Source organism: Xiphophorus hellerii, chromosome 23 (genome assembly GCF_003331165.1).
Source record: "Xiphophorus hellerii strain 12219 chromosome 23, Xiphophorus_hellerii-4.1, whole genome shotgun sequence".
Taxonomy (NCBI): Eukaryota; Metazoa; Chordata; class Actinopteri; order Cyprinodontiformes; family Poeciliidae; genus Xiphophorus; species Xiphophorus hellerii.
Genome location: NC_045694.1, coordinates 16,412,445 through 16,439,800, shown reverse-complemented (window position 1 = coordinate 16,439,800; position 27,356 = coordinate 16,412,445). Strand labels below are relative to the sequence as shown.

The 27,356-nt window shown below is 37.8% G+C and overlaps 1 protein-coding gene across 2 annotated transcripts in view; it reads right to left on the bottom strand.

Moving 5' to 3' along the window:
• Nucleotides 1–8,760: 8,760 nt before the first annotated feature.
• Nucleotides 8,761–27,356, bottom strand: part of trpc7b (transient receptor potential cation channel, subfamily C, member 7b) — a 59,351-nt gene continuing 40,755 nt past the window's right edge. For both annotated transcript variants that reach the window (XM_032555751.1, XM_032555752.1), the window contains 5 exons: nucleotides 21,572–21,767; nucleotides 20,989–21,210; nucleotides 16,586–16,666; nucleotides 15,625–15,700; nucleotides 8,761–13,530 (listed from right to left, as the gene is read on the bottom strand). In XM_032555751.1, coding sequence (XP_032411642.1) covers nucleotides 13,391–13,530; nucleotides 15,625–15,700; nucleotides 16,586–16,666; nucleotides 20,989–21,210; nucleotides 21,572–21,767 — 715 coding nt within the window. In that variant the 3' untranslated portion in view covers nucleotides 8,761–13,390. The remainder of the gene's footprint in view (nucleotides 13,531–15,624; nucleotides 15,701–16,585; nucleotides 16,667–20,988; nucleotides 21,211–21,571; nucleotides 21,768–27,356) is intronic.

The following is a 27,356-nucleotide window of genomic DNA, read 5'->3' as shown; positions in this document are numbered from 1 at the left end:
CATCTGATAAATGTAGTTATCCTCATTTTAAAAGATTATATTTTCACATATTATTTAAAGTGGATTTCCAGATACTGAGCAGCTCTGTCCCTACTTTGTTTTAGACTTTTTCTGAAACAAAGTATGAAAAGTAAACAAAATACATTTGTCAACTGAAAGGTTTAATCTACAATTCGGGCAATTTAGAAACCATACACTTCAATTCAATTCAGTTTATCTACGTAGCACCAATTCACAACAAATTATCCAGAGGCACTTTACAAAAATAGAAAGAAAAAAAAAAGAAAATCAATTGAATCATGCATGCATTCTAATTAATCCTTGTTATCAAGCAATAAAGTCAATTTCAGTTAATTATTCACATTAGTTTAAAAAGTTTCTATTTACGGAAACCCAGTAGATTGTTTCAAGTCATTGACTTGGAGCATTCATTCCTCCTAGTATCACTTGCATTGTGTTGTTGACTTTGCAGCAGTCCCTCATACCGAACATGCATGTAGCGACAGTAGAGAGGAAAGACTCGTCTTTAACAGGAAGAAACCTCCAGCAGAACCATGGTCGCTCAGTATGAGCAGAAAGTTCATAGCAGTAGAGGAACAATTGCAGGATGGCAGCATTATCTCAGGTGATGCTCCCTCCAGGAACGTATCACAGCCAAAACAAAATCAAGACAACAAATCTGAATAATGATTAAAGATTAAAATACGGCAAAATCCTAAATGCTATGTAACTATTCTGATCTTAAAACTGAGGGAAACAAGAAATGAAGGACTCCTGCTAAACACATGCAGAAAACGCTTGCACATTTATTGGCACCATTCAAAGAGATTGTAAATAAACTTAAAATAAATTAATCAGCAGCACATTCTTACGCCGAAAAATGTAGAAAAAAAAATCGACCTATAACTTACAGCATTTTACAGCAGTAAAGAAAGAAATGTCACCTCCATATATGAAAAAATGTAACAAGCATTTTCAAACTACTCTTTAGCTGATCAGATTATGTACGAACATTTTATCAATAATTCATTACTTCCTGTTTTTCTGGGTTGTAAATATAAACACAGCAGCTCATTTCTTTTAGCCACCTTTCAAAATGTTAAAAAGATCATTTTATTTGTTAAAAACATGATAGATGTGTGATCTTCAAAGGTCAGGAAATGACTGAAAAGAAAATAGTTTTCCATCTAAACCAGCAGATATCTAGAGTCAGATCAAAAATGAAAAATGTTAGAACAGCTGGAGCTTTGATAATCAAAGCTGAACAAGGAGCCCACCTTATTTTGTTACTTCACACAACGAGTAAGACGGTGAAGAGAGAACTGATTATTCAAAAGATAAATCCATCTTAAACAAATATCACCTGTGGAGTGCTCTCTAAATGGAACAATACAATAAAGGAACTGAGGTAGACTTTGTTGGCTGAATTCAGATTGATAGTCATACAGAAATTTATTCAATTGTTCTTCATGAATGGTTAATCAAGAGGTCAAAGACTGAAGCATAGAGAATGATTTAGTTTCACTGTTAGCGTCTTTTTGCTCTCATTTAGTTTCTACAAACTGCTTTAAAATGTCTTTTATTTATCCATTCGCTCATAATAAGGGTTCTTATTACACATTTATGCTTTACACATGGAGCACTTTTTATTCTCACTTGAACCCAGACAACAAGCAGAGGACACTGGGAAGTGCGGTTTCTTGCCTGAGGAGTCTCTGGCACGCTGCAGGGCCAGCAGTCAGAAGGTTGTCCCTGTGATGATTAATTAGATACACGTCCAAAAGACTTTCAGATCACAACTGCAAAAAATTCCAGCTCTGTTTTGAACCTTGGAGGGCCTGAGCGGACATAATTCTCAAACTACAATAGAATATTTTGTGACGATGGAGGATGAATATTTCTCTGAGGGGGCAAAAAGAAAACGCATCCAATTACAAAGATGCTCTCGTGACACATTTATCTCGAGTCGAGGCTGCCTCCACTCTCATCCCTCGGTGCAGCGGTTCATGGCCCTCGCGGCTCTGCGGAGCCACCTGGAGAGCCAGTAGAAGCTGTCCTATCAGGCTCTTCATCCATCCTGAACTGGTGCAGGGCGGCTCTGAGCAGAAGGTAAATACTCAGCAAATCTTTTCATCTTGATGCTCCCGCCCCTCCCTGTGGCTCTGTCCTCTGCCACTCCATCACCTCCCTGACTGCTCCAGAAATGAGATATTGGCGTTACGCCATTGGTCGGAATTCACAGCAGAAGTCACACAGTCATGAACTTTGGATTCATTTTGCCAGCCGTTATGCCAGAGAAGTAAAACCGAGATAGAACAAGTTAGAAATTATTCTTACGTCTCTAAAGGCACGTTTTTTCTGTTGGAAAAACTTGAATACGATTGGAGGCTCGTGACAACTTCCAGCTCCATGGCTGTTCTTTAGCTTGTTTAGCAGGAATTTGTTGATAAAGTCACCTCCAGAAGGCGTTCTTCTTACAAAGTACTGAGATGACAGGCTGAAACAGCTTACGGGTGTGATTAATCTCCTGGATATAAGCTGTATATGTGTATAAAAATGACATGCAGCACATGCGCCACTTTAGAGCCAGAGATGCATTTGAATTTAAACCTGCTCCCTGGCAAATCCCTCGGAGTATTTTTGCAATCTTTCTGTTTGTCGACCAGAAGGTATGTTGATTGCAAAAATATACACACTGTTTAGCTTTTTAAAATTACGACCATAAACCTCAGTATATCTTACTGGAACTTAATGTGATAGACCATCTCAAAGTAATGTAAGAGGAAAAACATAGATGGATTCCAAAATATTTACAAATAAGAACCTGGAAAAATGGGGTATTTGTTCCTCAGTACTTAGTTAAATCCTATTTTGCAGTTACAGCTGGAGGACTGCATTGTGTCTTTACCTACTTAGTCAGACTCAACCCTAACCCCTGAATTTAGGTCTAGACTTTGACTGAGCCATTCTGGAGAATGGCTATGCAGTGATTTAAATCAATCCATTGTATCTCTGGATGCACGTTTAGGGCTGTTGACCGGATTGAAGGTGAACCCCCAGGCCAGTCTCAGGTCTTTTGAAGCCACTCACTCGTTTTCTTCCATGTATCTTCTAATAATCCCTGACTAGTTTTCCTGTCCTTTGTAGAAAAAAGCATCCCACAGTATGAAGCAGCAACCGCTTTGTTTGATTGCGGGCATGGTGTCTTCAGCGGCCTGTACAGCTTTAGTTTCCTGCCAAATGCTTTGGTCTCATCTGACCAGGGCGCTCGCTATGACCCCTACAAGGTGTGACATCTGTTCCTGCTGTCATACATCAGACAAGAGGCTGAATGTTACCTTGGAGCTGCTGCTGGAGAGCCACAAAGAAGAGAGTCCCATCTGCTTCAGTTCTCCTTAAATGGCACAACCTCATAAGCGGATCATACCATTTGATTGCAAGGAGGAGGGAAATTTGTTATTTGTTTAGTTTTCTAATATTTTGGGCAACTTATTGTAACCCAATAGCATTGGATTTATTTACAGGTTACTTATTAATAATGTTATGGCCAGTATCTGAATGTTAGTTTGTCGGTCATTTATAGCAGCAGTCTGATCAGCAGCTATTTAAGTTTCCCTCCATGTCTTGTTTGTCAGGTCAGTTTGAGCTTGTGTTCTTTGTGTTACTACCTGAATTGAAGTCTATTATTTTGGCCTGAAGTTTGGGTCCAACTTATCATTTTGAAAGATTTTTTTTGTTGCTGACATTTCTGTTAAATTAAGAACTATTTTGAAAACTTCCAGTGTCTGTCTGGCTGGTCTGCGCAACCTCTGACACATGCTGTGGCAAACTGTAAATGTGACTTTTCACGGCTTTCTTGTGTCTTCGTTACCACTTTTCAATTATTAATATAATTACAAACCACACTTTTAGGAATATTTATAAAAGGTCAAAACGATACACTCCAATGTTATTTGATGTTTAAGTTTGGTCAATGAAATATAATCCAATAAGCATACACTAAAATTTAAATGTCAAAAAGTTCAAGAGAAATTCACACTTTTGCATGATCGTTGTTTCTATGCTAAAAGTTGTATGGTGTGTAGATCTGCATGGGTTTCTGTGCGTTAACGCTCCAGTGACTATGTAATGGCTTGCAGGTTGCATCTGAGACCACAATAGAAGCTTTTGTGAAGAAAATTGCCATATTTTAGACCTGTGAATGCAGCAGAAGTTTATCTCCCTGAGAGAGCGGAGGAGACTCTTCTCCAAATCCATGGATTCCCTGTCTCTCAGTGGCTGGGGGTCACAAGGCTCCATGCTCTCAGGAGAGAGCGAGAGGAAGACAGAGAAAGACAGATGGAGACACTAAGAGGAGAGAAGACGAAAATTCTTCCTCACCTCGGGCCACAGGGACAAATTACACCAGAAAAGCAATGTCACTTTATACCATGCAGCTCAAAGTAACAATCAAGACACAAACTAATCTCTGCTGGAATTGATGTTTTTTTTAATTTTTATTTTTTGCAATCTATTGTCAGATTGCATTTCACACATATAAAGCATCAATACATTAAACTAACTACATAATTGTCTTTTATTAAACAGAAAACTATGCTCACCGATGCACAAACAGTCACTGAGTGAACTAGTTGAGTAAGGCCCCTAAAGCTCAAACTCATATCAGAAATGTAAGGGAGAGCAGTGAAGGAAGTGAGATAATAACATCTCCTGTGAACCTCCAGGACCCCGTGTTCCTCAGACTAAATTTATTACAGCAAAGGGGCTTGGTTGTTTGTGCCTGCAGGCTGTGCAGCATTTTTAAACTAACCCGATTTTTTTTCCTGCTTTTGCGTTATTTTACCCAATAGTCTACACAGTACATACACAAAATGCACACTAATCCCTGTGTGAAAATGATGTCTCATGCTCCCTGAACCACTCTTTAACAATTTGAGTCTGATCTTTGTCATCTTGGAATACGCCCATGCCATCAGAAGAGAAAAAAAAAAATAATTGATGGATTAATCTGGTCATTCAGCATTTTAGTACTCAGCTGATCTCATAATGTTGCTGAACCTGGACCTGACCAACTGCAATCATAGTGCTGCCTCACAGACTGCTACAGTAGATGGATGCATCACCCTGTTCTGCCTCTGTTCTGCACCCATCACTCTGGAAGAGGGTAAATCTGGACGCATCAGACCACATGACCTTCTTACATCGTTCTAGAGTCCAATCTTTATGCTCCCTAGCAAATTAAAGCCTTTTTTCCAGGTAGCCTCACTAATCAGTGGTTGTCTTATAGCTACACATTTCCCCTTCACACTATGAATGTGAAAATGCTCTTACATTCACCATTACACACAGCATCGAGTTCTGTTGTCTATTATTATTATTTTTTAAATTTGATTTAATTTAAGTGATCACCAATTATTATCACTCAGGATTTTTTCGGACCACATCAAAGACGATGATCCTCCTATTGTCTTCCAGTTTTGAATAAAGTGTTCGGACAGTTCGTAACACAATTTAAGTAACTTCTGCAGTATTTTTAGATATTTTCTCAGCATGCCAATGATTTCGTGGCACCTAAACTAGACAAATAACTTTTCCACAACACCTAAATGTATCTTTTGACATGGTTGTTTAAGAAATGAGGGGCTTCTCATTGCATCTACTGGGGTTACATAACTTGTTGCCAGAATCCAACATTTGAATGATTTTTTTTTCCTGAAGGTTTTCTGCAAGATAAATAAGGTTGTCAAAGATATGAAAAAGAAAAAGGAAGATGTAGCAGACCTGACAGGATTTTACAAGATGCCTATTTAAGGGAAGTTTCTTTTTTTTTTTTAATGACAGCTTCACTTTGGCTACAAGCAGACCCGGATAATAAAACTGAGTGGTTCAGAGACAGCTTAAAACACTGCAGAGAACGCTTTGAGTGAAAGGTATGGATGAGTTTGACTTCTCATAAACATCTGGATGTATGTAGGACCACAGTGTTTACAGTGTGGCTTTATGGGGGACTGTTTCAGGATGTGTCTGTTTCACGCCAAGTGTGTTTGGTGGGGTCAACTCAGGTGCAAGACCACCCCCCCCCAACACACTCACACTTACAGGCAAATAAGGTTTCAAACTCCACATTAGCTCTTTGACTTTCAAACCTTCTAAAAGTTACTTTACATCAAATAAGTGAGGTGGGAGTAAGGACAATTAGCTGCAGCTTTAAGACCCACAGAGTTATGTTAAGTACAATTGTGTGTCAGTTAAATATTTTTTTTCACTGTATATAAGAATAGAATCTAGAGGAAAACTTGGACAAGGACACCAGTCCTCTCCATAACTCCAAATGAGTCAATGAAAGCTGATCAAATGGTGTTATAAGTATGACTTTATATGTTACATTGCTAATTATTTTCTGTTTCTGTCCTTATTAAAGTTAAAAAAGTGCAATATGTCATTTGACATGCCATGTGGTTTGTTAGAATATCTAACAAATGGGGATTTAAAATGCTATTTTGGTATGTTAATGAACTATGATGTCTCTCTGTTGAGTTGCTGCGGCTTCAGGCACATGAAGCGCTCAGTGTTTAAACAGGAACAGAGTAAAGCGACATCTGTGTTTGGATCTGAGAAAAGGACAGCGCTCACTGGGGTTGCTGTCAGTGTTGCGTATTTGAAGAAGAGGATTCTTGGACTACAGAGCAAAAGTCTAATGATACTGTTTCAAACTTAAGGCTCTGGAGCCAAATCTGGACCAGCCATAGCTTCTTATGTGGCCCTCTAGACTCCAGAGGGACACAAAAACAGAACCTTCAAGATATCAGTTTTGTGTTTAAATATTTTATCAGTCAAGTCAAAGGAGTTTTTATCTGTATGCTGCCAGATTACATTGAAGTGAATTATTATTTAATTCTTAGAAGAACTCATATGAAGAGAGCTATTCATCCAAATTTTAACAGTTTGTTAATATAGAAGATTTTAGCAATATATTCTGCAACAAACAGAATCCTTTGAGGAGATTAACAATATTAATATGGCCTGAAAATGGCCATGTGAACTCATTGGCCATCAGTCATGAAATTACAATAAAAACATACTGATCAATAAGTAAGAAAATCTTAACATTTTCTTATGTAGGTAGTCAGTTTTTGTTAGCAAGGTTTAATGTTGTCTCCCTCATCAGATTAAAGATGGCATAAGTGGAACACCAAAGACAAAAAGATCAGCTTTGTTCTTCTTGTATTGCAGAGATTGATTTAATTTTTTCCTAGGTACATATAAGCAGTGCTGGTTGCAGGTTTGGGGCCCAAAACCTTACTAAGTCATTACTTTTTTCTCTTACTCCTCACATGTCTGCGAATCATTTCATGTGACGTGTGGCACTGATCTGAAAACGCTGCTGAAGGAGATGATTTGCATATTAAATGGAACCTCCTAGCATGTAAATGAAGAACTCCCTACAGAGCAATTCAGTAAAAAGCCTTCAGTTTAACCAAACCACAGCAGAGCGTTCTGATAAGCATTAAATGAAAAGATCATGTTTCTACAGTTTCAGCTTCTCTTCATGCAAGACAGCAATCATTTGTTCTTTCATGTATAAAGCTCTTAATGACCATGCTCCATCTTTTCTTAAAGAACTAATGATTAAATTTTTTACAATAGTGCATCTTACTCATTAACTACAGGTTTATTGTTGAAAATGTGCATTTTTGATAATGCTTATAGTTAGAACTGACTCCAATTATCGATGTAGGTTATGCTGCCATAGGCATAGGATGGTAAACAATACCAAGCACTATACCTTTACTTCTTTTCGCCTACTATTGCCTTGCCTTCAGTATTTATGTTTCCTACTCTGTGTTAATAGCTGCATTTACACATTTCATAAAACTGTCAAGACATGGGGCAGCATAACATGAGATAGGTCATTAAAAATTGATGCACAGCTCCTGGTCAGAAACAACCAATCAGAGCCAGGAAGAGGGGGCTCTTAATGATGTGAATCATTTGCACCAGGAAAAAAGAACAGCACTAAGACCCTCCTGCCGGCTCTGATTGGTCATTTCTAACCAGGAACGATGCATTTCTGCATTTAGCAGTAGGACCAAAAAGGAGAGGCAGGGGCCTGATTTTTTCACAGTGTTTGTCTCATAATGTACTGTGACATGTACTGTGTCTCATACTGTGACAACTATAGTGGCAGTTTTGTTCAATGTGTAAAAAAACATATGTTTTTTTATAAGTGTTATATACTGTAGCTTTAAAAGTTACCTTTTGGTCACTCTGAAATGGAATAGACTAAAAGTTAAGATAAGGTAAATGTCTGCTGGTTTAAATGATTATTTTCTTAACAATGGGTTCTACTGAATATTACTACTATCTGAATCAAATTACAATTTTATATTAGCCTGAATATGACAGTATTAGATTAAATATTAGAAACTGTTTTGTAATGTTCCTTTAGCTCAGTTTTTCAATAGCATAAAAGCTCAACTAAATTATTGAGTTGAACAGAAGAAAAATATTACGTATAATAAATACTACATCTCAGTATGTTTGAGTATGTACAGTTTGTTCAAGGTGGGATCCACATGCTGCTAAAATTTCTATTTCGAGAGCGTCTGTGGGCTTTGTTCCTTCTGAGTGTGTTTGTGTGATTTGTGGAAGTGTGGAGCAACTCTGCAGCCACCTGTCTGGTTTCGCTCCAGTACCCATCATCCTGGCAGGGACAAGCACAATTAGACTGCACCAGCACAGACACACAAAGTGCATTAATCCCAAACCAACCAGTTTAGATCATATTTATTTCAAGGATCAAAAATATGACAATATACAGTACAAGATTTTGGTCAGTGTGTCTCGCATACAAGTCAAAAATACAGTATTTCAGATACTTTATTTGTATAGGAACGATTAAACTTTCTCTTGGCCAAATCTTATAGTTTGTCTGATTTCATAAATTCAGAAAAAAACAACAAAAAAACAGACAAACAATAAGAGCAATCAGCAGCTCTCATCATAACATTACTACATGAAGAGACTTTTGAGTTTTATCTTCTTGTCTAAAATAAAGGGCATTTGTGTATGTGAAACAAATTAATTTACTACAGGTTGAAAATAAAATGATGCAATAACTATCAGATAGATCAGATAAAAACCCCCCCCAAAAACTCAGATATTGGCAAACGTAACCCTGGGTGCTTCTGAGTCTGGTTCTGCTCATGGGATTAAAGGTTTAAACTCTGTAGAGGAGGAAGAAAAGCCCCTGGAACTCATTCATACACAGTCAGTGTTAATCAGGATAGAAAACATTTAAATTTTCCCAATTAAAAATAACTCATTGCAGATGTAAGTTGTTAGAACTTAAGAATCTTCACTGCTCAAGTTGTTACTAAAATGGCATGAAACAGCATGGGAAGCGTTTCATTCGAACTTTTAAAGAGTTGCAGCAGAGTGCACAAAAAAGTGAGCTACGACTGACTGAGCTGCACTGAAAAGATTGGAATAATGGTGCCCAGGTTCAAAATTATATCAAGAAGGTGCTCAACCTCAGTTTGCACTGCTCTGTTAGACTACTTTTGTTGGATTTTGGAGCTGCTGAAAATGCAAATCAGGCAGAAGATGAAGATGAAAATCAGGGAGACTTCTGTTTTTTTGTAAACAGCACACAACCTGCGTCACGGCACAAATAACGCAGGCACTGAAAGAGAGGAGACGACTGAGACTGGACTGAGGAGTGAAACATAAACAGAAAAAGTTTATTTCTGTAGAGATTCTTTCCATAATGCAGTCAGATTCTTTAAGCAGCTGACACAGGAAACAATAATGGCTTCTTCACTTTGCAGAAGTGACTCAGTTTATAGTAAATGTCGCAATGTCTTCATTTTTTAGATAAAGTTATTTAAAAAACAGGATACCTAACAGACTGTGTGTTTTCCGAACATATTTGGACAAACAGATACTTAATATAGTGAGACACTGTAACAAATCATGTGGAAATGTTTAAAACATTTTAATTTCCGGCCATCTTGAACCAAGTTTTTTGTCTTCTCCTGACTGTTGAAGAGCAAAGGGTATAAGTGAAGGAGATTCAAAGTAATTTCCAACATACTATGGTCTGGTTATCTAAGCAAGTTCATCCTGAAAGCAAACGGTAAATCTTCAAAAACCCTAAAATGTCAGCATGGGACCTTCAGCAAGACTTTGCTGCTGTTTATATGAAATTGTATGCCTCTAAAATCAGAAAGAAACTCAACTTCGGTGGGATATGTGCGAGGAAGAAAGCTTTGCTCTCTAAGAAAACATGTCAGCTAAACTAAAGTTAGTATAAACATTTTCCTAAGCTAGAAAACGTATTCTTGATATTTTATTTCATGAGTAAAACAGGTAATTGTACTCAGGTAATTGCAAAGGGTAATATTAGATGTTCATCAGGAATAATCTAAGTTACTTTCTTACATGATTAAACATAAATATGTGGCCATAAAAAAATAACAATTGCACAATTATTAGGATGTGCACTCATGTAGATGTAAGCAGCTGAGATTATCTACTTTTATTTGCTCAGTCTATTGAAAAAATGTCTGATTTGCTTCTCATGAACAATTTAATAAAAGTATGTGAAATCAAGAAAGATGTTTTCCATTGTCATAAACTGTAGGAAATGCTGCAAGAAGGGTAAAGAAGTATTATTGGAAAACGGTTGAAACTTGTGCCATGGTGAAAGTGTTAGATAAATATTATTACATCTGACCCACGGAGATTAATGTCTCATTTTGATTTACCCAATGCAGCAGGGTGCTCATTCAGACATGACGTTCTCAGATTATTGGAAAAGTGGTGCAAGTCTGTTAGGGTTTTTTATTTAATGACAATCTGAGCGCAAATATGACAAATATTGTTTTTCTTTGCCTCGTGCTATAACAGTGCACATCTTAGTTGCTGCTAGTCAAATTGTTATCTCTACACAAAGGTTTGTCAACACAAAAATGTATACTGTTAGCAATTAGTATAATATAGTCAATTACCTTTTTTTTTTTAAATTGTGAACAGATCATAAATCAGAAAATATGATCATTTCTTCAAGCTGCTTAGGCACCACATGCCAATATTTATTATGGTAAAGTCTAAGTTATTACTCTGCAAAACTAAACAACTAGGAATCAAAAAAGCTAAAATTCAGTTGTTGCCTACAGACTGTTACTGCTCATGTCTCAACGCTGTGCAGCAGAGTCTCGGGGGACAGGAAAAAATAGACCAGAAAATGACTCCATGCAGCTCCTGTAAAAGAATCTCACCTTTATAGCCAAATCAATGCATGTGGAAATAAATTCCCACATTGCAAGGTTCTCTCATCTCCCAAATGCACTGCTTCACCTTAAAAAAATCGACTCCTGGATTTTACAGCTGCAAACACAACTCTGTCAACGTGTTTTGACATTTCGGAAAATTTTCTGAAAATGGGCCATGTAAATTTCAGGAAACGTAGAAGAGAAAAGTAAGTATTGAACACGTTAACATTTTTCTCAGTAACTATATTTTCAAGTGGTTTACTTACATTAAATTAATATCAGATGTTGGTAACAACCCAAGCAATCTCTACATAGTTTGAAATCAAAGCAATTTAGAAAAGAAACAAAACTGAATCAACAAGCAAAGAAAGTGTTTGTGTTTAGAAAGTAACCATATCTCCTGTCAGTGCTAATTGATATTAGCTATTCTAAAGCTCTGAAGAGATATCTTATCATCAAAGTATCACATGAAGCAAAGGTTTCTCCAACTTTGGTGTTGCCGAACATGCTTATGTAACCGGTTATAAATGTATTGTTAAACTTTTGAATAATCAAAAACAGGAAGAGAATAATTTCACCATAAATCATCCATAACTGGTGGCTCTTTTAAAAATTTTTGGCAGGTGAGTGAAAAGAAAAATTAAGAGCCAAGGACCACTCAGGTCTGCGTTGCTCTGCGTTGTCGCTGTGCACATTCACTGCACAAGACTCCACTGCTGAAGGAACAGCATGGTGACATTTAAAGTTTGCGGCAGAACATTTGGCCAACTCAAAGAAATAGTGAAAGAATATAGTGTGGCCATAAGAGACCAAAATCACTTTGGATAAGAATCTGAATATCAAACAACGGTGGATTTTCTTTTTTAGCAAGACAATCCCAAACACACAAAAAGAGTTAAGAAATTCTTAGTTGGTTTCAGAGAAAAAACCCCCCACAAAGCTGCAGGAATCAACAAACTGACCAAAAGTTTATACGATAATCTACGTGGGCAATTGAAGATCAGAACGCATGGAAGAAAATTAAAGAACCTTTTAGTTTTAAAGACAGTTTGTTTTCATTTTAATGTGTGGGTTACTTTGGTTGCTATTTACAAGGTGAACTTCAGGCCAATAGTAGAAAAACATCTACTCTGAAAAATGTTGATGTTGTTCAATTCCTATTTTCCAGCCTGTATAAGGGTTTCTTTTTTGTCCTTGTTTATACAGTATTTGCAAAATGTCTGCAGCTGAGTTGAAATCACCATACTATCTTTTCATGCTGACTTAGTGCATTTATCAATTAATTAACTGGTTGTGTTTAGGACATTCCATTCATTTCTAAGAGACACAAAAACATCATCTTACTCTTCAAACCATTTCTGTAAAGAGTTGAACATCAGTGCAATGAATACATGTTCCTGCTTCGACTTGTGTCATAGGTTGTGCATTGTGAATTAAAACTGCATTAATTAGACAGCCTTGTGTATAAAGGTGTGTGCATCATCTCAACCAGCATCAGCACTTCATCTGACAAATTACAAATATGGTACGTAGCAGGCATCTCTGCTGTGAGTAGCACTAGCAGTTTCTCCTCATTCTCTTGCTGTTCCAGTGTCTTCCCTTCGCTGGGTTTCCCCTCTCTCCTCTAAATTGGTGATAAGCTGATACACTGATATCTTCTGGCAGTGGTTGTGGGGCCCTCATTGCTGCACTGCATCGCTGTTGATCCCCATGGTGTCTCTTCATATCTCCTCACACTTGTCTTCTCCTTCTTACTCGTCTCTATCTTTCCCTCTTATTAGAATTGAGCTGTCAACACAAAGTCCTTCCAAGTGAGTTTATTTTCCTAACCTCACAGTCAGTTGCAGTTACAAAAGTCTTCTACTTTTCTTCTCTAATTGGTCATTTTGCGTCCAAAGCACTTGGGTTTTTATCTAAAGCTAGCTCATTTTAACTCGGCACAGTTTCAATATTTTAAGCTGCTAACTATTCTTTGTTCATCCTGTCCATTCACATAAACATCCTGCCTCTCCATTGTCTCTCGTCTTCCCACTGAGGTCATGAACTACCTGGCCCGAATCTGCTTTCTACGCCAACCTTCTCCTCCTTCCTCCCTCCCCGTCGTGCAAGGCCTGTCAGTGTCTCATGGTGTTTTTGCCAAACTTGTCGCCGAGTTGCTGGATGAGCAGAGCCAGCTCCCCAGCGGCCTGGGACTTCTCCTCCAGCAGCTCATAGCGGAGGCTGGAAATGTCTTGCTTGATCTCCTTCAGCTCGCCTGCAACACACACACATAAAAGAAAGAATGAAGTGAACAAACACCAATCAAGACGGGAACAAATCCAGGCATGAACTGGAGTCAGTGTGTAAAGTCTAAATGAACACGACCCTTTGAGGTTTTAGCATTTTATTTTTGATGTTTAGTTTAAATCTCTGCGATGATACAGTATAGAAGGAGGAGGATAATTTTGTAAGAAATATTTTATTTACGGATGTGGACACATTCATTGGCCCCATTAAGAAATATGTATAAAAAGTCATGAAATAACTTTATTATTTAATGCAGTACCATCATTTTAGAAAAAAATTGGATCAATTTGAATACCTTTAGTCTCAGGGGAAAAAACCCATTAATTTATTTTTCAAAATCCCCGGGGAAAATCCACTTTTTGCCAATATGACACTGCTTAGTTTTATCCTACATCCACCTGAATGTTAGTCTAGCACAGGGGTGGGCAACTCCAGGCCTCGAGGGCCGGTCTCCTGCAACTTTTAGATGCATCTCTACTTCAACACACCTGAGTCAAATAATGAGGTCATTAGCAGGACTCTGGAGAACTTGACTGCACTTAGGAGGTGATTCAGCTATTGGATTCAAGTGTGTTGGACCAGGGAGACATCTAAGAGTAGCAGGACACCGGCCCTCGAGGACCAGGATTGCCCACCCCTGGTCTAGCACCACTCTCAGATTTCAGGCTGTCCTCACGAGGCACGTTGAGAAATTGATACATAATCCTGAAGCCAGTCCTGCATTGCTTGGACAGATAAAGTTCAACTTGGTGTTTCACTGAACCCTAAAGTCTCTGAAATTGTGAAGTAATTGGAGAAGCTTTTTTTCTCTAAGATTTTGAATATATTTCTTACAACTTTGTCTTGACAACACTGTCTTAAGCATTCTTCTAAAACTTTAGAAGAATGCTTTTGTTATCCCCAGGTTTCACTGAGGAAACCTAGATTGGCCAGTTCAAACCCGAAGGAAAACCAATCTGGCGGAGGAGATGTGCATTTTAATATAAGGAAAATTTGTGCAATTACTGAATACTGCAGTGATGATAACAGTTGCAGTACAGTCACATTTTCTTCACTCTTTCCTTCTGGTTTTGTCATCACAGTGTACCCAGGAGCTATGGATAACGCACAAAATTGCTCAAAAACTTTCTTTTGCATTTGTGATACTGCACATATTGTTGCAGTGATGACAATTTGACAGTTAAAAGAAACTCATTCATGAGAATGTTCATATTTTCACAAAATTTAAGCATAAATTTTATTTTGGTGCCAAAATAAAAAGCAACATAGTTAAAACTGAAAACTAAAAATAAACAGCATTCCTTTGAGCGAATGGCTGCTGTAAAGATGACCCCATTCAGGTTATATTGTCACTCAACGGTCGAAAGCTCTCCTGCATATCTTCTTTTGATGATGCAAAGATAAGACAAGGTCAATGACCAGGTGAGATGTAGTGATAAGATACAGAGTGAAGAGACAGTGGTACATGGGTCCAAGTCAACTCCACTTTATGATCCTTTCTCCTCCAACTAATCTCAGAAATATGTTGCCCAGCAGAATCTGCTGTAGACAATAAAATCCTGAGCTTTGTGCTAAAATAATGCTGTAGTTGGAGCACAAATGGCAACCAATCGTATCATGGTCTTTTGATTCAGCAATGCAGATTCAGATTCCTGGTTTAAGAGGCTGTGTTATTGTCATTAGCTTACATGTTTTATACCACAAAAGTATGATGACGTGTTTTTTATGGCTTTCCAATAAGTTCAAATAAACCTCAAGTAGTCAGATCATTCTTCAAACCCAGGCAGGAAATGTCAAACACAAGGAGAAAACTGCTTGGATATCAATGAGTTATAAAAGTCAGTCTGTTGTGTTAAATGGATTAGCTAACTACTCCAATAAACATTTTTATTTATGATTACATGCAGCCCGCTAAAGAAAAAAAAAATCACATTAAACCCAAGGATGTGAAGATGTACATAGAAACTCATTGATCAATTCCTGCCCACACTTCTACACTCATACCATTATGAGCTGATAATGATGCAACTGAAGTGTGCTGAATTGAAAAAGCGATTCTTACCCTCATTCACTTCATCACTTTCTTTGTCCACTTGAGCTTTCAGCACATAACGTTTAATGAGCCGCTTCATGATCTTCTGCAGCGAGGAAAGAAAAAGGTGAGGATTAAAGACAAAGGACACAGCAGCGGGAGGTGACAACGCATTCTGCATTTATGAAGACAGAAAACTCATCGCATTCTCGAGACAAAAAGAAAACAATGCTAATTGTGGTACAGAGTTTCACTCGGCCTCTCAGACAGTGTGTAGAATATTGAGTATTGATTTGTAACCAGTTGCTGCTGCTGAGCCTGAGGCAGTCAGTCTCTGAATGTAGGCACTCTGAATACGGGTCGATAGCTGCCACCATCCAAACAGAGCGCTTACATATGTCTAATCAGGTGACAATTCCCTGCTGTGTGTGTTTAGCTGTTGGGGTGTGTGCAATGGATATCCTTAAAAATGTACAAAACTAGAATATTTTCAGAAAAAAAAAAAAAGCCAGGTGACCTGTAAGGATTTTCCTCACAGCAGGGTAAAAATGAGTTTTGACTTTTACTTTGTGAAATAATGTAGTTTGAGTTGATGCATAGAGTGTCTTCATCTCAATTACTCTCAAAGATCTCATTAGAGGAATTTTCAGCCATGTTCATTATTCTCTCTCTCTTTGTACAAGTTCTCTTTCATTTCAAACTTGTTACATTCCCTTATTACTGTCGTTTGGTTTTGTCTCACTTACACCTCCTCATCTCTACCGCACCTTTTCTTTCCTTCCTTCCTCTGATCCTGCCATCAGCGTCCATCCAACCAACCTCAATCTGTGCAGCTGCAGTTCTTTGATTTCTCTCTGCTACATATTCCTCTGCCTGTTTGTCTCACATTTCATTCTTCTTCCAGATTCAATCTAATTTCCAATTCCCTTCCGTCTCATCTTCACTCCACCCTAAACTTTGTCATCTGCTTTCAGTTCTGTCAATCTCTCACCTGATATCTGGTCGGGTGTTTTCGAGCTTTTCTCTGGATGAACTCCTCTCCTGATCGTGTGTGAGACCTAAACCGTTCATCCTGCAACAGCAAGAAGTAGAGACACTTCAGAATAATTGAAGTACTTGTGAAGGATGTTGGAGAAGGCTGCAAACTAAAAACTAAACAAATGACAGTGTTCAGTATTCATGAGAGAATCAGCAACGGTGCTTTATCTGAAATCAACTCATGTTTTACCTGCTAGATAATTTGACTTGGGTTTGTAGCTTGTGTGCTAGTTTCACATTGCAGTGTGAGACTTGTACCTCTAGTGTGGACAGACAAAATAATCTATTATATACTGAAAACATTAAATCCACAGAGCATTAAAAATCTATCAATATAAGATCTGATTAATGTGAAAATATCAAAAAGCCAGAAAGGAAAATGTAACACAAAGATGAATTTACAAACTTATATTAAAAACATTTACCCATTCTTCAGATTTACAATCAAGAAAAAAAAAGCACTTTTGAAGCCGTGATTATAACCTATTTGTAACTTTATTTTCCCTTTCAACCAAAACCACGTTATAAGAGAGCAGAATACAATCCTTAAGGAATTAAATGGGTTTTTATATAAATATTTTCAATATTTAGTCCATAAAATACAATGAGAAATACAATATGAACTGAAGGACTATGTCTGCATGTCTGAAAACATTGAAACAAATGAACCACTTGGGTTCTGGTCGCAGATTTCTATGCATTCATCATCAGCTGTGTATCATTAATTCTGACCTTCTTAAATTAATTAATCAACCATTTCAAGGGGAATACAAATCATATAACATAATCTAATTTATTTTGGATTATTTTTTTCTGTTTCACACAGCTTACAAATTCTACATTAATCCCAACTAACATTGGGTTAAATGTGACTTTTCAAGTTGCAGAGAAGACAAAGGTCGGTAGCCATCAACAAGGTCTTGGCATATTTCCAAATGTTGTTTTTTTTTTTTCTTCTTCCATCATACGTTCTCTCATCCTGCCACCTAATTTTTATTTATGGCTGCAGAAATCCAACTCTCTTGTATTTTCAAGTTTGCCTTGCCTGTCACTAACCTGCACTGTTTCTGTGCACCTTTGGAAAGCCCTGGCACTGTCTTTGAGTTCCCGCCTGTGTGATCTCAGTACTCTATGCTCTCAAACCAGACATCACCATTACATGTCACCTACCTAGAGCTTAACTTCATGAGAAGAACTGCTGGACTAACTTATCTGCATCTGTCACCCATCTCACTGTCAAAAAACAGGTGAGAGAGAAAACAGTCCATAGCTACCTGTCCACCCTCAGTCTGCCACGCCACTCACCATACCTCCAAGCCACAAAGGAAACAATGACAACTGTACCGACCACCTACTCTGTTTTATTGTCTCTGCTGCCATCCGGAGATCTCTTGTCAACTCTCCAACGGTAAGGACTTCATCAGCAAGAAAGTAAGATCAATAAATAAATACATTTATAAAAAGTCTCACTTGAATGTTACAAATTCTTCTTTTTTTTTCAGAGTTGATTCATTTTGATAAAAAACTGGTTAAACTTTAATTGTATGTTCTTGTGATTTTCTGTCTGGATCAAAATTCGGGGACAAAACATGAGATTTAAAGCCTCACCCTGACATACTTCTGGTCCTTTCATTCATTACCTCCTCTGATAATAATGTTTTTCCAACATTATTATCAACATTATAATTCGGCTGGCCCATGTAGGCAGCAACAAATTTCAGAAGGTGCTGATTTTGTAGAAAGTGTGTCTTTCTTGGCCCAGTGCCCATTCACTCTCTGTTTATGTTAAACAGGAGCTGAGAGGTGCAGTGACACAGGCTTAGTTCACTGGGCCAAATAAAACAATCCAGTTAAATGAGCTCAACCATTTCTGCCAACAGTAGCCAACAGTAAAAGCGTTTGGTTTCTCTGCAACTTTATCCACACATTCGTGATACTCCCATGAGATTACATGCTGCTAAAAATCAAAGAAGTTGACTGTTTTATGACTATCCCACGTTGGAAAAAGTACAGTTTAAATAAATAATTAAAATCCATTTTGATAATTTCATCAGCCTAAAAAAACAAAGTGTCTGAAATTCAGACAGAGAGAAAAGGTTTCGTGCTACTTTATGAAGTGTTTATGAAGAGTATATTATTTATTAACTGCAAGAACTTTTAAAAAAAATTATTTTTAAGAGAAGCATTTCTGCAGAGGAACAGAAGCCAGTGGCTCAAATATCCATTTTATTTATCTATTCACCACATTACTGCAGCTACACCCAGATGAGAGCAAGATTTCCAGTTTTATGTGAATGCTGAGAAGGCATCTTCTATGCAGAAGTCTCCCCAAAGCCAACTGGCAATGTTAAAATATATTTCCTATAGTTCTTAGTCAACATTAGAAGCTCGATTTGCTGGGCTCTCCTGACTCTGTTTAACTAAGATTCACATAAAGTCCAGGCTGGCAGTTTCCAGCCAAATACCAACACAATATAATCACATCAAATCCTTGACTTTCATTATAGTTTCACACATAGTTTTAAAGCAATCAGCTGGCACAGCTGCTTTTGCTAAAACATTTGTTTTAGTTTAATGCCCACATGCATCCTTATATCATAATTAAAGTACTGAAAGAGAGAAAAAATGAATCAGTGGTTCAGACATACCACCCCATCACTCTTAAATCTCGCTTGACATCCTCAACGCTTTCCTGTGGGCTAATGTGGGCTTATCCATTGATCGCCTCCTGCACCTTCCTGCCTCTGCCTCAGTTAAACTGTCAGGTCTGCAGAAGGTTTTAGACACTCACAGAGGCAGCAGGGTGAAGCCTATCTTGTCCCTATCCGAAATCTGCCTGGGCATTTCAGCAAACGCAGGCAGAAGCAATGGGCTGACTAATAGCTCCGGTGAGGTGAGCCATTCCAGCCGAGCAGGCCGGCGGAGGAAATGTCTGCGGATGATGGCTAATGCCTACGTTTGATGCCATGTTAAATGTTCTCTGGTGTTTCCAATTAAAAATCCAAACTTTCTTTTTATTATAGAGATCTGATATAGAGAGATGCTCCACTTAAATCTGCATGTTTCCTAAATATACAGATTATACTTTCAGAAACAACCACAGACAGATGTCTAATTATAGAAGGAAAACGATGATTTTTTTTGTTGTTTGTGCAACTATCATTCTCCCTCAGTGTAATTATGGCAGTTATATAGATCTATGTTGGAAATCAGAAAATGTTAATTTGACAGGAAGTATTTAGTACAGTAAATGCACAAATTAGTCTATAATTAGAGAGTCACTGCAGCAGGTTTTGTTTAACTAGAGAATAAAATGGAGATTAAACTGTCTGAAAATTATATTGAAAGAGAAGGTAAAAGAATAAGCTGCTTTTAAATTAATAATCTCCTGCAACATTAATTCAAGAGATAGAAATAAAATGACTTTAGATGAAAGATGCAGAGGAAAACATTGATGGAGGGATTATTAACCTCATTTTATATGAAAAACCTATTAAAAAAGCACTTACAGACGTTGAACTTTTTCATATATATTTTAAGTTACAACCATAAATTTAAATGAGTTGTTTTTAAAACTTGTAATATGAGATAGATCAACTCCAAGAAACACAAGGGTGGGAACTGATAAAAGGCTTCTGAAAATAGTCAAGATATATACAGCAATATAAAGGACATCTAAATAAATAAAACAAATACAGATCTGGAAAATGTGGCATGTATTATCTAGAAAGCTGTTAAAAGTAAATGGAAAGATAAACTATGATAAATGCAGAGCAATGCCAGTTCAAAACCTATCAGAAGCTGGAAAAAAGGCTTTTTCTTCAGCAGCAAAATGGCAAAATTCAAACATGCAGCCAGTCGTACAATGGAATGATTTAAATAAAAGGACATTCAAGCAGCCAAAGTTCAGAGCTAACTTCTACTGGGAATCTGTATTACGGCTTGAAAGGAAAGAAAAAAATCTCTGCATCCAATCTGATGGAGCAAGAGCTACTTTGCAAACAACGGGCACACACTTCAGTCTAAATGTGCAAAGCTGGTACACACAAAGCCCAAAAGACATGCAGCTGGAGTTTCTGCAAAACACACTTCTACTTCTAAGTGTTGATTCAGCTTACACAAAAACGCACACCACATTTTTCATATATTCATTTGTAGAAATTTAACAAAGAAAACTATATATAATTTCTTTCTGCTCGGGTATTATGTCATACCTTGTAAAGGTTTATTCTGTAAAATCCTGATACAAAATACATTGAAGTTTCTGGTCTAATGTGACAAAATATGTAAAAGTTCTATTGGTACGCTATGTACGCTTTTGCAAGACACTGTAAGTAGAAAATGCTAAATTTTGACCTTGGCCTGTGTGTGGAGCATGCCCATCTCCACCTCATTGTTGCGGCGGCGGCCATTGGCCTTGCAGAGGCGTATCAGGCATGACTTGATGCGAAGGACCAGGTAGTAGAAGGATTTGGGGCTGGGAACCAAATTAAACGGGGCAGGCAGGGTCCGACCCTCGTCAAAGTAGGACAGCCACAGCTTGGCGCGGGCAAACTTCCACTCCACGTCTGCATCCTCCTACGGGGACAAGCAAACACAGACGCAGGGTGAGTCTGCTGATGGATGATGACAGGAGAGACAGGAATAACAAATGACTTGCTTGAGCACTTTGACTTCTAGAGGACAGTGCTACAACGGCAGACAGCCCAACATCTGCCTGTTGACAACATGTCTGTGTTTTATATCTTTGAGGAAAAAAAAAATCTTAGAATTTTTTCTATGTTTGATGGAGTCTGATGCTGTTTGATTGATTTTCAATAGCTGATGCCATTTTTTAAGTCGCAGTCTAATCCTCTTGTAGACACATCACTGATACCAGATGATCCTTATTGACTTGTTGACAACATCCTGACCTTTTTTCTATTGAGCTGCTACATACCTCTATCTCCTGGTACGAGTTGTTGATCATGGCAATGAGCATGTTGAGGAGTACCACCACCATGGTGACGTTATAGACTCCGTAAAGCACGTAGCCGATGTTCTCTATGAACTTATGGTCGTATTTCAGCACCACAGAGATCACTTCAGACAGCCCAAAGATAGACCAGAACAGAGTCTTGAAGCTCTCCTCCACCCTGAGGGAAAAGAGAGACGGGGTGAAATCAGTACATAAGAGGGTGCAGGTGTGGGTAAACACTGTTAGCTGCTAGTTGCTGAGTCACACACATGAAGACAGACAATATATGATCTAATGATGTTTGATTTGTGAGGCAGGAGTGATGAGTCATGTCCAATTTGAACACACAACCCCGTTTCTGCCTCTGCCGAACACAAAGTGCTGCAACTGCGCACACATGAAAAAGCAGACAATGACTCAGCTGCAGCATTTAGGAGATAATTAACTTCTCAAACTAAGTTTATCAAGTTATAACCCTTTGTCAAACTTTATGCAAAGCAGACACCTTACGTTAATGGAGACATATTAAAAGTTTGTCCAGAACAAAAATTTGTAAAAAGCTTACATACGAATATGGTTGGAAATATATATATTTTTAATTTAGGACTTTTAATACTTTAATTAGACCATTATTTTTTCTGGATGGAATAATTATACAACAAACAACATTCTTGAATTTTAGCCAAAAGAATTGGATGCACATCTGGTAGATAATTATGTCTACTCCACAAATACTCCAAACTATACATGCAGACCCAAATATATAGATAATTAATACATGTGGCTCAGAACCACAAGCTATTTGTAGTTGTCAATACATTTGTGACAAAGTTCTGGTTCAGAATCACGTCACATTGAGTCCAACATTCAACCATCTGACTCACATCGTTACTCAAATGAAGGCAAGTGGTTTGATGGATCAGAAACAGGCCAGAAATCACCAACGCTCAAGTCCATCATAAACAGGGCTCTGCTGGAACACCAACAGTGGCTCTGTCTGCAGATAAACGAGCTCTCCATTTAAAGAAGCATCCACTTCAAATTAGACACATTAAAGTTCAACTGAGAAAAGCTTTATGTTCGATTGAGACAGAGAGACTTAGCTTAGCCACTTAACTACTGGATGGTTCCTGTTTTGTAAGCAAAACGTAATTTGAGGCAGAGTACAGCATGCACTCCATAGTGACAATGTCGGCACAATTTTATCATTGGCTCTTTATTTCACAAAGGTTCTTGGTCAATAACATATTTTTCATCAAAGAGAATTCAATGTGAGGGTTGCAAACTTAAGAACTTTGACTGTGAAGTCTGGTGATGGCAGCATCTCCATGTGGCGCTGAATTGCTACCAGTGGTACTGGTATGTTTTACAAAATGGATAGATTAATAAAGAAGCAGGACATCCTGTACGTTTTTTACCTTAAATAAAATCAACAGCTAGATATTTGAGAATTTTAAAAAGACTTTTACACAAGTCATGCATCAAAACTGGTTTTGAAATAGATAAAGTTGGCTAACGTCAAATATTTGGAAAGCTTTGACCTCAACTATAGTGAATATTTGTGGACTGTGCTAAAAACCAGGTCAGTATATAGACATGAATTCAAATGTATGAATCTACTTGTTTTTCTTTAATTCATTGAAGATGTATGTTATATTATCATCCCTCCCTGAAAAAGAACAGGTCAAATTCACAACTAAAAACTGAAAACATAACATTCATGGCACCCTTCTCATTTTAACAAATATGTCACAAACGGACCCAATTTGTGTCATATTTTCAAAAAATCTTCTGTGTCAAAATTACTTTTATCAGTTGAATGAATTTTGACTGAATTGTCTACCCCTGTGGATGAAATACAGGCAGTTCTTAACCTCTATTTGGCTTTTCCTCTGTTATTCAAGCTAAATCAAGAGTTTAATAAATAAAAGGACATATCTAAAGTTTCTGAGTTCCACAGTTAAGTGTCCAGTTGTGTTTCTGAGCCTGAAGGTTGGAAAGAGAAAAACCAGTAACAAGGCACAACAGCAAAAGGCTGCATGACCTGTGAGCACCAGTTTCATGTACATCTGCGTATATTAAAATATTCCATGAGAGGCAACACGGGGCTTGAGATGACAGAGGGGAGGCACAGTGGGAGGAATGAGCGGCCAGGTTGAACTGCTGGAGGGCTTGGAGGTAAGAGAGCACTGAGGAAAGGAAAGATGTGTAGGTTGTGGAACTGCGAGCGTCTTCCAAAAAAACTTCATCCACTGGCACACAAAAAAAGGCTAGATGTTGGCACAGAGGAAAAACCATCATCTCACATGCATGAAAGGAGTCTGTCAGACAGGAACATACACAATCATCAACTTCCCCCACATTTCTCTTTCTCACTCTTGAAAACAGAAAATCCTCTGGGTGCTTCACCTTTTATACCATAGAAGAAGACGGGGAAAAAATCCTTTATTCTTCTATGCAGCTAGAGTTACTTTGTTACTCACATATCTTCCAAAACATTGTGATTCTGGGCAAAGAATTTATAATTAGCCTGTTCAGCAGAAATTAATTTCTATAATGTTCTCTAAACGTTGGCATGCCGTCGTTGCTCTTTGTGAATCTCATGAGTTTGTTGAAAAAGTATAATTAATGATTAATGTGCATAGACAGCTTTGAGATAATAACCATGCTTCGTGTCTTCAAAAGAAACGACTTCATTTTCACTCAAACCTCTGTGCATAGAGGCTTCTGCTGAGCAATAAAAAAATTGTGTTAGATGCAAGGAAGGTTTATAGAGGAATATTTTCTTTGTGCCATTGCACTCCCCTCAAATTGCCAGTTTTTTGCAGACTGCTACTGTTGCTGTTGGAGACGGACAATAACCGTGATTATGGCTATTTCCACGAGATGCCATTGCTGTAATTGAGGCCATGGCTGTGCTTTAGTTGTAATGACTGCTCTGTCATGTCAGTGGCACATTAGTTGTAATGGCTGCAACACGGATGACATGTAGGAGTTATATGTGTGGCAGTGAGTTGACATCAAGAGAGCGTTAAAGAGTAATTGCAGAAGAGAAATGACAAATGTAACAGAAATAAATGTTAAATAAAAGTTGAATCATTACCTGGAGTCTGATTTTCACTGAATGGCAGAACAAATCTGAAATATTATCTTGTTGCTATTGGAGAGTGTGTGGAGTGGTCAGTTTTAGCTAGCACAGTTCAGCTCAAACAAATGATGTATGACATCAGCAGACCACTTAACTAAAATTACAACTAATGATGGGGGAGATTTTAATGTGCCTCACGAGCGTTTTCACAATAAAATTAACTTTTCCATGTCAAAGCATTACATCCACAACATAGAAATATTCTGTTTCAATTTTACCAACAAAATGCAACACATAATTTTAAAGCAGAGGAAAGTAAAACATGGTTTTCAACCTTATTTACAACTAAAGAAAGCATGTCTAGTCAGTCTCTTCTTTAAACTATTACCTGTTACTTTCCTGGCATATTTAGCTGACACAGAACATCTACAATGTACTTCAGTACAGACTGAGTCAAGTAGATCTCAATGAATGACTGGTACTTTAAAGACTTTGACCACTGGTAGCAATGCTCCACCAGTAGTGATTCTTTGATCAAGAACTACACCCTCAGCATAAAACACAGTGGGATCTTGTTGCAAAAGCAAAAAGAGAAGACATCTCCAGTAGTCTTCCTCATGTAGACATTTATGTAGTTATGGCATTCTAGTTTGTAGGGAACAAATACAATTCATACAATGATTACTCTTTTTAAAAAAACAAAAGCCATAATGGTTTTGGTTTGCACCACATTAGTGTAGTTAAAAAGGAAGAACTCCTACAAAGAGATTACCCAAACATTTATTGGTTCTATGCAATATTCATCCATACATTTTCTAACACCCTTGTCCCTAGCGGGGTTGGGAGGGGTGCTGGTGCCTATCTCCAGCTAATGTTCTGGGCGAGAGGCGGAGTACACCCTGGACAGGTCGCCAGTCTGTCAGGGCAACACAGAGACAGACACACACACACTCACACCTAGGGAGAATTTAAAGAGAGCAATTTACCTAACAGTCATGTTTTTGGACTGTGGGAGGAAGCTGGAGAACCCGGAGAGAACCCATGCATGCACAGGGAGAACATGCAAACTCCGTGCAGGAAGACCCAGGTCCGGGAATTGAACCCAGAACCTTCTTGCTTCTTCACAGTGCTACCAACTGCGCCACTGTACCTTTTTTGTGTGCCAGCAATATTCATAAAAACATAACTTAACAAGGGATTAAATGGTTGCCATCTCCACATCAGATTGCTGTACAATCATCTAATTAAATCTCATGTACTGTGAAGGTGTCCAAAACAAAGAACTTTCACAAACCACCGTGTTGGGTTTTAAGTGGCTTACTGGCAGCGACTAGGGAGGAAGGCTGTTTCCATCAGTACTTCCCCTCCAGCACTGTTTAAATAATGAAATCCAAAAGGCTTTGGTGCAATCAGAGGAGATAAAGAAGGTGATTTTGGAGGGCATGCTGTGAAGACCAGTGTACTGAGACTCTCTTACAAGATAAAAAAAGTGCCTTTTGAATCAACTCCAAAAAGGGGGATACTTTTCTGCTCTTGATTATGTTATAGCCCATTTATCTTTCTAATCTAATGATTTTTTTAAAATCAGTCTCAAGGTCCTACTGTACTTCCCAACCTGTGAAACTGCTTGCCCGATATAGAGGAGTTTTTCTAAAATGTAAGAGGAGATAATTATAGACAACTTTCTTTCAGCCAACGTTAAAGTGTTGTTAAGCAGACATTTGCAGGAACAAACACAATTAAAATTCCACACTCACCAAAAGGCAAGTCTATAAATAGTCATTGCTCATCTGCTGGGGCAGATTGTTAGTTTGATAGGAGGAGACTTGCAAAAATGTGACATTCATGCGTTGGCAGAGTGGCTCAGAGGGTGTTATCGTTTAATAAATGTGGACACAAACTGGAGTTTTCACTTTATATAGATCTAGATTTTGTGACAGTTAAGATGTTTCTGCTCTTTCGCACATATAAGCATATTTTATAAGCATTCATATCTGATCTTCTGCAATAAATGACTGCTAATGAACAACAAAATACTATTTTATGCTGTTAAGGCAGGTCTTACTACAGCTATAAAGTGTTTTTGTTTGTTTTATCTTTAAATATAAAGATAAAATAAATCCCAACCACCCGACCAGGTGGTTGGGGTATACTGGGCAATACCACAGCAGGACTTCCATGATACATCACAGACATCTTCATATTTACAGCAACACATGCAAAATTTGCAAATGACAAATAGTGATGTTTGTCAAGAGAGAACAGGTAGCTTGACCATTCTTCCACATGTAGTTTCTTCATTAGCCATGATGCTTGAAAATCAGTGAAGAATGTCTAATCAACTTATGTGTGTGTTTCTGAAGTGTTGTAAAAAACTGGAGCACTTGAAGAATACTCAAACATGGAGTAACATGCAAACAAAACATAGAAAGGCCTCAGGTAAGATTAAATCCCAAAAAATCTTTTTAAAAAACTTGGTTGTTAGCTGTTCAGTACTTCATAAAATGATTCTTTGAAGGGTCGATGAGTCGATGACCTGACATAACTGGTTCCAGTCTCTTGGAGGAACAACTTTTTCATCTAATGGTTTTTGTGACTGACTAAATTTTAATGTATATTTTAATTGGTTTGTGTGATTCTGTGTGGACTGCTGGACAAAGAAACCCCAGCATCTCCATG